This window comes from Planococcus citri, chromosome 1 (assembly GCF_950023065.1).
Source record: "Planococcus citri chromosome 1, ihPlaCitr1.1, whole genome shotgun sequence".
Taxonomy (NCBI): Eukaryota; Metazoa; Arthropoda; class Insecta; order Hemiptera; family Pseudococcidae; genus Planococcus; species Planococcus citri.
Genome location: NC_088677.1, coordinates 68,293,827 through 68,306,296, shown reverse-complemented (window position 1 = coordinate 68,306,296; position 12,470 = coordinate 68,293,827). Strand labels below are relative to the sequence as shown.

The window sequence follows — 12,470 nt, the reverse complement described above, 5'->3', positions numbered from 1 at the left end:
ATTTTTTCTTCAAGGTGTTTTTTTTTTGTTTTATTGATTTTCTAAAATTACGATTCCCTTTGATTAAATAAGACCACTATTTTCATCGTCGATGTAATTATAAAATTCACGTTGCACGATTCAAAGGTTAGGTCAATAAATTTGAGAAAATTGTAAGAATGTAATTTGAAATAAGGAGAAAATTACTTTATGATTGAATCGGGTAATTAAATACGAGTATACTATCAAGTTATATCTATTCATTGAAAAAAGAAGAAGTTGAACTCTCATTCTTATCTATCATTTTAATGGCGTTCGAATTTCCGAAACAGATACTTATCTCCTACGAGCCTCCACAATATATAGATAACCCTTCTTTTTATTCTAATTTCCCATAAATTCCCATCGAGTTATAACCTCGAAATGTAACATATTATGGCACACAGTTACCGTTACAGTTACGATAATAATAAGCTAAACTTTACGTTAGCCAAGCTTAAGCGATAACCTAGCGCGAAAGAGCCGTCAACCGCCACCAGTGTGAAGGCGACTTAATTCTGCTTCGAATAAATTCACGACCTGGCACATTATTCCATCTATTGGACATCTTGGTAACCAGTAATTCAAGCATTCAACTCGCAGAGAGCGTTTAATGTCTGTAAATGTACCAAATCGATAAAATTTCTCGTCTGCTACAGTCACAGTGTTGACTCGCTGAAAAGCTCGCTTACACCGACAACACTTCGCAAGAGGGAATTTTTTTCACGACTTGGGTGTGAACGAAATTTTTTCGCGCCTATTTCAAACTTCTGCAGTTTAATTGGTTAATTATACGTGTAGTTTTTTTATTCCTGTAAAAAAAAAATACGAATATACGAGTAACTGGTTTTCGTACTGGATTAAACTAGCTTTTTAACGTACGAATTTAAGGTTTTCATACAAATTCTACAAATGTACTCGGTAGTCAGTTACGTGGTGGTTTTTTCTCGTCGATTGAAGAAAAACCTCTTTGTGGGTGTTACGTGTGAGAAGGAGAAGTATGACGTGATAAGTGACCACGAGGTTTATGACCGTAATTGAGATCTTCCGGTGGAGATCGTGTACTCGTACTATGAGATGCCACTGCTCCTGCCCCATGCCCCTGTCTCTATAGCTGTGTCGATGTCGTTTATTGGTGTCTGTACTTTTTTCCAGACATTTTTGATGGCTTAATTGGTGGAGATTCGACTTCGTGTCAGCTTATTTGATGTGCGAGAAAGACTGATTTTCAAGATGTGTGGAATTGTTCGTGTGCTAGTTTCGTGTTTTAAGGATGTGATTTTTTAAAGGGTTTGAAGTTTTGTGTGATGTTGGCCGAATTTGAAAATTCCAAAAACCTGAGAACTGTTCAAATTTTGACTACAACTTGTAAAAAGAATTTTTTTCAGAAATTTTCCCTCCCCTGACATTGGGTTTGATTGTGAAAAGGGGGAGGTGGAGGGGGTTTCATCGTTTGATAGGTCTAAAATTCAGTTTTGGAAATAGAGGAAAGGTGAAATTAAAAATATTTTTCAAGTTTGTGATGAACCATTTTTTAAGAATTTTTTTATCCTACCATTTTCAGCAATTTTTTACTATCCCTTCTCGATTTTTGTGGAATAATAAAATAATATGTGCCATTTGCAGTTTTTTTTTTTAATTTTTGAAATTTCTTTTTCCTTGTGAAACTATTTATGGTCTCTTGATGAAAATTTCCTAGAAAATAGTCGAAAAAATCTCAACGAAGAGAAAAAGTTGAATTTAGAAAATTATCCTTAATTTCTGTAAGTGCTCAAATTTCCGAAATAAAATCTGGAAGTGGGGAGAGAATCCAATCCCGGTGATTTTAATGCTTAAAAACTCAACTCAATGTTCATTTTTATGAAAAGCCCGAGAAAATTTTCTCATTTTTCGAACAACTTGACATTTTTTAAATAACCTCATCAATCGTATTTTTCAGTTGAAATGTCTCCATCAAAACCAATTTCAAGGGAATTGCTTCAGAATCTGTTCATTTGCAGTTTACTGTCATTTTTTATACGTAATAAGATTTCAAAACAGAATGAGAAAAGATAAGGATTGAATTAAAAAATTGAATTTTGACCAAATTTTTAAGGTCTGGATAAACCTTGATTTTGTGTGTGTGTTTTTCTTTGTCGTCCAATTTTCAGAAAAACTACAAAATGACCCATAAACACGATCTTTGGTTTTCCGAAAAAATCCTCCAGAATCATTTGTTGAATAAAATTGAAAATCTTACGAAAAAAATCATGAAAAAAAATTATTGAGTACACAATGTTTTAAAGGGGTGTACCTATTTTTTTCTAGAAGATTTTGTTTTTGAAATATTTTTCTATAAATAATGTTGGCAATTTAAAAGTCGCTCTAAGCCCTGCAAGCAATGAAAATTTTTTGAATTTGAGGAAGCAATCCAGAAATTGAAAAAGTTTGGGAGAATTTTTGTATTTGGCTCAAAAATTTGGGGGTTTTCTTTGAAAATTCGTTTATTTATGAAATTAATTTTTTTTTCGATTTGTGTATAAAAATTTTTACTTATAAAGTCGTGAAAAAGCTCAGCTTTCGAACCTTGAAAAAATTACGATTTTCGCTGCAGAGATTCCTGTAAAATTGTTGTCTCATGCTTGAAAAATAAAAGGTGGGAGAGGGAGCATTCTGAAGGGAGATGGGTTCATTTGAAATACAATCATTTTCAGCATGAAATTTTTAATCAGGGTATCATAAGGGCTCAAAAATATTCACCATTTTATCGATTCAAACAATCATGGATTATCAAGGTAACCTCTCGGTTACTCAAGTCACCGATTTTAGTCATTTTTTAGATCAGAACATGAGGACCCATTGTGAAGTTTTCAGAAAAAAAATCAGCTACTCAACAATTGAGAGTTTTTCTTCCAAAATAGCTCGAAAATTGTATAAATTGATGACAAAATGGGATGGCTGTGGCTTATTTCTGGTCATATTGAGCTATTCACTCATCTGTAAGCCTAAATTTTGATCTAATTGAGGATTATGGTATTTATGGGGTCCATTTTTTCCAAAAAAAATTCCTCAATATCTCTAAATGTGCAATTGGGCAGCTGCAACTCTGGGGATTTTCTTTCCAGATCATATTCTGACCATTAAAATTTCTTAAGGACTAATTTCCTCATGATTAATAAATAGAGGGTGCATTTTATGGACCCAATTATTTTTTTCGAAGGCCTTGAATTTTCAAAATTTGCAATTCTGCATCTCTGAGAATCTTATTATTCTTTTTTTTTTCCATTATATTCCTTCGATAAGACTAAGAGTGACAAATTCATGCTTTCTCGATAATTTACCATATTTTTGAAAAATTTGACCATCCAAAATATATTCTCCTCACTCGTGTGAAAATCGGACCTTTGAACGTGATTGTAATTCAAATTGTGACTAAAAAAGAGATTTTTTAGAATAAAAATAGCCATTCAATTTTTTCCATTAATTGATACAAGTTTTAAACCATTTTAAAAAATCCAAACCCTTATAAAATCCTCAATTTTCCATTTGGCATGCTAAGTAAATTTTTTACTGGAACCTACCCTGTTGGTTCCTCTACTCTGGTTCAAAACTGAGAAAAACCAAAACCTCTTAAACTCTAAAAATAGAGCCATTTCTACTTCTAATTCCAAAATTAAGCCTCATTGCGTAAAAATGTCTAAAAAAAAGCCAACTCCGTCTAGAAGGATATACATTGAAGCGATCGTCTAGACTGGCACTTGACGATGAGTCATCAAAACACACCTCACCTCATCCAGCCCATTCCAAACTCCTCTAGGGTAACCAACAATCGTGTAGAAAAATCGCACTTCGCACACTGCATAATATACTAGGAGTAGGCAGAGTAGGCAAGTTCATGTACATTGCACGAGTCGAACCAGGAACCAGTTCTCTCACCTGTACCGTGGTGTCATCCGCATTATAAGATACCATACACATTGTTTACAAATGACGTAGATCTTCTACAACTATTCGTATTGTTTACTCGATGATTTCAAAGGATTGCGATATTTGCGCGGAAACGATTACCAAACGGTCGAGCTAAAATGTATCGAAGACTTTGGTAATGTTTGAGTATTTACGACGAGTTGGCGTAAACGAATACCATCGCCAGAGCCATATTAATAATAGGAAAATACCAATTGACAAAAATTCGCTAGAAAATTATAACGAAATCTTTCGCATTGTTTTTTTTTGTTTTTGTTTTTGACGAAGAGGTAAATACCAAACTGAACAATGGTAGGCTGCGAATTGTTCTTTAGATATAGCAGAGTACTATGAGATGTAATTAGTGCGACAATTGTATCGGTTCGTACGATGAATTTTAATTTACAATTTTTGTGGACCTTTGGTTTTCGATTAAGAGATATTTTATATGTGATATGGGTAAGAATAGTAAACCTATCTAGTATATCTACGTACATATTTAAACATATCCATCGGACTTGTGTTTTTTTTGAAATTTTTCATTATCAACTGAAAGGCAATTTGTTCAAAATTACACACGTAGTGTATTTTTTAATGGATTTCGTGTAATTTTTAAATCGATTATATAAGCACTCACCCATGCTAAAGATTATTTAAAAATGATAGCAACGACGTTTTATTTCAATTTGCTATTGGATTACGTTCGAGTGTCGGTTTTCTGGGAAATTGAGGGTATTAAATTCGGATAATTTAATCGTCGTAAACCTTTAATTTGACGAATTAATTGATAATTTTAGTATTAATGGATTAATACTCCGGCGCGATGCGATGGTTTCGAGTTGATTAATTAGACGTGGGATTTTCTTTTCTTTTTTTGTTCTTCTTTATCTCGAGGTATGATTATTTTAAACGGTCAGAAGATGAAGGGGGATCAGATTTGTATTTTTCTAGCCTCGAAAAAAAGTTCTATGTCGTCTTTGTTTCGTTTCAAAAGAGAGGAGGAAAAAATTGGGTCATTGGAATTATTCGTAATATAAAAATGAAGCATTTTTTTTTTTAACGAAACGAATATTATTCTCGGAAATAAACGCGATTATTTTTAATTTAAAAAATATTCTATCTCGAGGGTCGTTTCGGCGAAACTGTATTGTTTATTGGAGACTTGAATTTATTAGGGTTGATGCGTTTTTTCCCCCAGTTTTTTAAATTGTGTTATTTAAAAGATTAATTACGTGTGTTTAATTTGATCAATTTTTTCGTGAAAGTGACAGTTTCTTCGTATTAATTGTATTCTCGAGGGTGCACTGGACATTCGATGAGTAAAATACAGATGTCGGAATATCTCAATCTGAATCATGCTAAATGCTTCTTTAAATTTGCATCCGGGATTCTCTCAAAGTGGGGAATAGGGGGTTGAGCTTATTATTTTGTTAATAGAATTTGCCATTTGTAACAGAAATTGGCTAAAAAGTAAATTAAAAAGGTGATCGAAGTTGCCAAAATTAATTATTTCAAAAAGTTATTCAATTGATGATTTATCCAAATTTTATTCAAAAAAATCACTCAAACCACCTGTGAAAATATCACGTGATGAACATTTTCAAAATGCATAAAAATATTATCATTTTGGAAAATCTTTGTAAACCCAAACTTTCTCAAAAAATCACCAAAATTTTGAAGAAAACAGAAAAAAATAACTTGGTGGATTTGCGAAAAATTACTAAAAATCTCCAGAATGAATTACAATATGTAATATTAAATACCAATCAAGTCAAGTTCAATTTATTGCATGATTTGGGGGGGGGGTTAGGGGGAGAAATTGATGAATCAGCCAAATATTGTTTAAAAAACTATTCAAATCATCAGGGAAAAGAAAAATTTTTTAAATTTTGAATAAGAAATATTGAAGAAAAAAAAATGCCAAAAATCCATGAAAATATTTCCTTGGTTTCAATTTTATTGGTGGTTGATTCAAATTTGGAAAATTCTCCAAAAGAAATTTTGAAGTTGGAAAGATTTGGTCTTCCCCTCGCCCCCTAACGCGGTAACTGACCCAAAAATTTTGAAATTTTGCTGTTGTTTCAGGGAAATGAAACCCCAATTTTTTGGGAAGTTTTTTTCAAATTTGTTTACGTTGCATTTTGACAAATTTCCAACTGCTGCAACTGTGGATCAAAAAACGTCGCAGGAATATTTTTTCACATTTTCAGTACTTTTTTCCAACTTTTTGAATGATGATCAAGGTTGAAAATCAAAAAAACTTGATTTTTTGAGGGTTTCACTCATTTTAAAACGTGTACTCGTAAGAATTTTATTTAAAATAATTGAAAAAAATCTTATTGATTTTCTGGCAATATGATAGACAGATTGTGAGAAAAAAGTCAATGAATTACTAAATACCTATCAAATTTTCAAAAAAGACTTTCTGATATTTTTTCAGACCTTTTTTTTATTTTAAAATTCCAAACATTGAGTGAATTTGAGCAAATTGAATAGTTATAATTTGCAACGTTTCCTGATAGTTTTTCGCCTGCAACCCCATCGACCTCCCTCAACCCACCTTCTCACGTTCAATTTCTTATTCAACAGTAGGTAAGGTACCTAAGGGCTCAATTATTTTGGGTAATTTGCTCATTCTTCTCAAGAGACAAAATTTGGGGACAAAGGACCAAAAGGGGATTGAAATGTCCTTCAATTTTACACTTTTGGCTTCGTTCGTGGAAAAAATGTTTACTTACTTAATTAACTTATTTTTCCTGATTGTGGGACATTTCAACCTCCTTTCATTTTCCTCATTCTTGCTTTAACTGCTTCTGAGTCGTTTTTTTCAAGTTTATTGTTGAGAAAATGAGACTGACTTTCACTGTTTCCAAAAAATTTGAGGCACATCCTCATTCAAATGGACCACAATGAAGTCAATTTTTTTACAGGTTCCTTTTCATGCGTTTTCAAAAATTAGGATGAAAAAAATTAATCCGATTACAAAATGTACAAAAATTACTAAAAGACTAATTTTTACAATTTTTTAGTCATTTTGCTCCTCCCCTCCCCACTCTCAAATCCCCTTAGATCCCTATGTATGCATCTCAAATAATTACAATGGAAGTATTCATTCACCTTTAAAAATTTTTAGTCAACAATTTTTATAAATTGGACAAATTGTTACCGTGTGGGAAAATGTTGAGGCATGAACCCCCCCCCCCCCTCCTCGAATAAACTTCTGTGAGGTCAGCATTTTTCTTCGACGTTCATTCTTCTCATATGTACAGATGTTCAAATTTTAGGTCAAAAAAGTCAATGAGATCAGCTAAAGGAGTCTTTTCCATTTTAGCTCCTTCATTCTAAGGGCTCCGACTCTCTTTTAACAATTCTTTTGGTTCCAAATGCATCATATTGGAGCGAGCACATTTATATTTTGGGTTTTTGAAGTGAAAACTGCATTTTCGGAGTTCTTGTACCGATCTGTTTTTATCATGCTTCCCTATAATCTTCATTTTAATTTCCATTTTTAAAAAAGGGCCTATGGGTCACAGAAGCAAACTAATTTTTTGAGCTAAAATGTTCGGTATTTCATTTTTTTTTTTTTTTTGGAAAATTTATTGAAGAGCACCAAAAAAGGAACACTTTCTGCCTTTATGGATTTTGTCATGGGGTCTTTTCTCCACGTGGTCATTGAGATGGGAGAGAGGGAGCAATCGCACACTGAAAATAAAATTCCATTTGTAGAGCACGCTGACTGAGCAATTATAACAGGCTTTTTATAGATTACCTTAGACATTGATTCAAAGCACCCTTCGCGTCGATAGTATCTCACCTAGCACAATGTGCAACATGAAATAGCTCATGTGCATAAATACTTACAATCCGAACAACAATAAATATCGTCAACTGACCATAGGTTTAGGTATAATATACTCGTAAAATAGCGAAAAGAAATCTCCGCAACGCGCGTTAAATTGCGTTGACCTCGCAAGAAGGACGTTCGGTTTGGAATGACCACCGCCGTGGTCGGTGGCGATAGTGGTGTTTCCGAGCTTACGAACTTTTTCAGCTATTGGCTCTGGAACAATAATATTACGAGTACAAGACGCGTGATCGTGATAATTTTGTAAAGAGTTGTGATCTGCGACGATGCACGTGTCCTAATCTGAATGTAGAGTGGGAACAGGTTAAGGTGCGAGTATTCATAGCCATGGATTCAGATGCCTGGTGCCATTTACAAACGCGATTATCGTCACGTATAAGTCAATAATACGTACTCGCTATTATTTTTAATACGATTAATATACCGTTCGTATCAAATCGATCTCTATCACGATGAAATCTGTAAAAAATGTCTTCATAGTGCCCGTTTACCATCCTTTAACCGTAAGCTTATACACGAATGTGATTCTGTGTGTGAAAAAAAATATGGTGTAATAATTTGATATATTTTTGTTTCGTTTTTTGCAGAGTGCTTCAACCGAAGAACTGGCCAAGATGTACGGCGTCGCTCCAGGTGCAAAAATCCACAGCGTGCACCATCGCCAACCTCCCAGTATACTATCCTCGACTACGTCTTCATCCGCATCGGTAGCCACCAATGCCGGAAGTACAGCCGCCCTGCTGCATACGGCTAGACACAAAAAAACTCACAAGAAGAAGAACTTGCAGAGTTATTATAAACATAACTACCACAACAAGACTTCTTCCAGGCCTAAGGAGTGTAATTCGCTATTATCCGCGAACGCTGTGCCATCCATTTTTGAAAACGTCAAGAAAAAGAAGGAGAAACAAAAGAAGGTTTCGACTGTCAGTCAGCAGCAGTTTTTAAGCGATGGAGATTCCGAACTCGAGTACGAGAGCATAAATGCCCGAGCGGAAGTGAAATACAAGCTACAAGCCGAGCGTCCAAATTACTTGCCTGTGGTGAGTGAACAATTTGTTTATTTTGAATATTCGCGTATTTTTATAGTTTACCTTCCTGTATGTAATGTTACATATTCTTGCGTATGAGGAAAATTGAATGTGAAATTCGTGTGTTGGCGTTAGATTCTTGGAAAACATTTTAAGTGTGTTATTCAGAGATAAAATATTTCGAGTGAAGTGTAAGGTCGAGTTTGCTGGCTGGTAGATTAAGATAGTAGAGCTGATACATATTTACATTGACCCCTACTTATTCGTTCATTCTTAAGGTGATGGGTAGGAACATGGAAGTGAAGAATTTGTGGGCTGGGTTGGGGTTTTTCGTTGAACAATAATTGATTAATCGATTAGACTATTTTTAATTGTGATGGAATGCTTTTGTGCCTTATTTTCATTTTAATTCATTGATTAATAATGAAATCAAACTTTGACTATCGACGACAAGATTAGCAAAAAATTCAAAATGACGTCATTCTTTGATATTCTCACAGTTCCTCACGTTTTTCAAAATAATGAGGAAGGGGATGTGGGAGATTCGAAGCCAAGAAATGATTAAAATATTCGAATTCAGCCACCTCGAATTACTGTTTGAATCCCCATATCGCTCTTTCAAGTAAATAACAATTGATGTGTCATTTCATTGAATTTTTTTTTTTGGAATTTTAATCAAAATTACAAAATTAGTGTCCTTTTTGCCCCTGAGGAGTATTCGGATCCTATTTTGAGCAGTTTATGGCAAAGATAAAATGTGTTTTTATTGTAATTTTTCAAAATCTTACCCTCAAGTGGTTGCTTTCAATGTTTGTACTCATCTTGAATGTTGGGTGTTCATTTTGAAAGTTCAAATTCGAGCTTTTCAAATTTTTAACATCTACACATATTACTGATTTTGAATTTCTGATTTATTCCCTTTCCCGGAACAGATTTGTTTCAAATTCAACCAAATCAAAGTTCGGAAGGATTAATACATATGTTCACCCCCCTCCCCACCCAACCAATAAACTGTTGAGGATTAGGCGGAAAGTATTACCAGATCATCAAACAGGACAAATCATGAAACCATTGAATAATTTTTTTGAATTTTTATTTTGACCAATTTGGCCTGTTTTTCATTTTGATTTCTTACTAACCGCTAATTTAAATTACAAATTGATTGATCCATTAATCAACTGTTTAGTCAAAATTCAACAATTGTTTCTTTTTGAAAATTGTGATTATTCGTGCCAATTTCAAAATTTCAGTTCGTCAATTGTCCAACAATTTTCATTAATTAATTGATCATTCATTAAATTTCAACTCTACTTTTTTTTCCATTTTAATTTGTTGAATATTTTTGAAAATATTTCTTCATTATTTGACCATTAGTTTAATGTTTGTTGATTCGATAAATGATTGATTAATTAATTGATTGATTGATTAATTGGTCGATTGATCGATCAATCGACAGTCAATTTTTTGTTCACTTCATCAATTGAGCACTGATTTAAATCATTGATTAATTGATTGATTGATTGATTGATTGATTGATTGATTGATTGATTGATTGATTGATTGATTGATCAATCATTTAATTTCAACTCAATTAACTGTTGTGTTTTTAAATAGTTTGAAAATTTTGAAAATTTTTGTTCATTATTTGATCACTGGGTCAATTTAGATTGATTGATTGATCGTTTGTTTGTTTGTTTGTTTGTTTGGTTGGTTGGTTGGTTGGTTGGTTGGTTGATTGATTGATTGATTGATTGATTGATTGATTGATTGATTGATTGATTGATTGATTGATCAAGTGGAATGAATAATCGATCAGTTAGATACATGCATATTTCCTGAGACTAGACAATTTTTTTCAAATTTGATTAGTTATGTCGATGAGTGCACTGATTCAAACTATTGATTGGTGGATTCATTACAGTTGATTGATCGATCAACCTATTGATTGATTAATAGATCATTATTCAATTGTGGATAATACAATTTTTTTAAAATTTTGGTCAGTGGTCAGTCTGTAAATTTTTTCTTCGCCTTGTCAATTGAGTCCTAATTTAAATTATTGATTGATTGATTAATTGATTGATTGATTGATCAATCAATTAATTGATCAATTATTTGTCTACGAGTGAACAATTTTTTCAAATTTTGACGGGTTGATGATTTTTTTGTTTACCTCTCAAATTGAGCTCTGATTTAAATTACTGATTGATTGATTAATTATTCAATTGATCGATCGATCAATTATTTATTTACGAATAAATATGTAGTGTTAAAATTTTGATAGGTTGATGAATTTCTTGTTTACTCTATAAATTGAGCACTGATTTAAATGATTAATTATTTGATTGATTGATTGATTGATTGATCGATCGATTGATCAATCAATCAATCAATCAATCATCAATCAATTATTCAACTACCTAAATTTTTTTTGAATTTTGACCAGTTAGTCAACTCTATTATTTACCTTATCAATTAAGCACTCTTAAATTAATAATCGATCAATTAATTACTTGATCAATGTAAACCGATCGATCGATGAATTATTCAATCTTGACTCATTTTTTGCTTTTTTCGATTATTTGGTCATGTCTTGAAAGTTGTGTTAATTATGTCACCCATGAGTTCTAAATACGTGGATTTTTTGTCGATATCATCACTTTGATTGATAGCCTGATTACTAAATTATTGAGTGATTAACAAATGTTTGCTTGATCAAGTTTTTATTGCAAATCAAAAGTTTTTTTTTCGAAAATCGATCCGTTGTTAATGAATGTAGATGAGTTTTTTAATTTTAGTTTATCGATCACCGATTTGGATCCTATTTGTTTGTTCAACTAATTGATTGATTGATTGATTGATCGATTGTCTGTAAAAGTGATCGAGTGAGTAGACTGTTGACTGAGTTATTGTTCAATGAAGTGCCAAGTTGAAACAAGTGATTTCGAAGGAAGGAAGTGCCTATAAACAGCTTTTAAAAATTCAAAATTATGTCGTCTTCATTATCCAAGTTTGATCGTCCCCTTATCTGTAAAATTTATAAAATTTAGATCAAATTTAATTAATTAGTGAGTATTTCATTACGACGACTTGGAAGCTGATAAAGTACCTACGAGTAATATCATATCGATGTCTTAAGAGATTTATACCTTTTCGTATTTCAAATGTCACAAATTTTTGATATTTTAGTATTTTCCAACATAAGCTCGAAACTCTTCGATCCTAATTTTTTCGTTCAAAAACAAATGAAATGCGAATCAAATTCAAATCACTAAATATGTAGATGTCATGTTTTTCTTATTTTTTTTTTCAAATTGAAAAAAATTGCTACGTTTCAATGATGATACGTGGCTAATGAAACATATTTAATCAAAACAAACCTGATGGAAATTACCACCATCACCGGCCAATTCCGGATGATTCCCCCTCCCCTCCTTCACTCTTCCATCTCCTTCGAACTTGTAAACCATCCACCAAACGAAGATACGTACATAAGCTAGGCCCGTCGTAAATCGTGGTAACATTTTACGCATCAAGAGGAAGGAACCAGTAAGTGTATAGGGACACGAGACGAACTAAATTAAATTTACACACAGTCGCAGGCCGGGGAT

At 32.8% G+C, this 12,470-nt stretch overlaps 1 protein-coding gene across 12 annotated transcripts in view; it reads left to right on the top strand.

The window, feature by feature from the left end:
• Positions 1-12,470, top strand: part of LOC135831196 (facilitated trehalose transporter Tret1-like) — a 143,286-nt gene that overhangs the window by 65,760 nt on the left and 65,056 nt on the right. For 10 of the 12 annotated variants that reach the window (XM_065343877.1, XM_065343544.1, XM_065344383.1 and 7 more), the window contains exon 2: positions 8,416-8,871. In XM_065343877.1, coding sequence (XP_065199949.1) covers positions 8,416-8,871 — 456 coding nt within the window. Of the gene's footprint in view, positions 1-4,338; positions 4,423-8,265; positions 8,332-8,415; positions 8,872-12,470 lie in introns of those variants that run through there. The other 2 variants (XM_065343791.1, XM_065343967.1) reach the window with 2 other exon arrangements.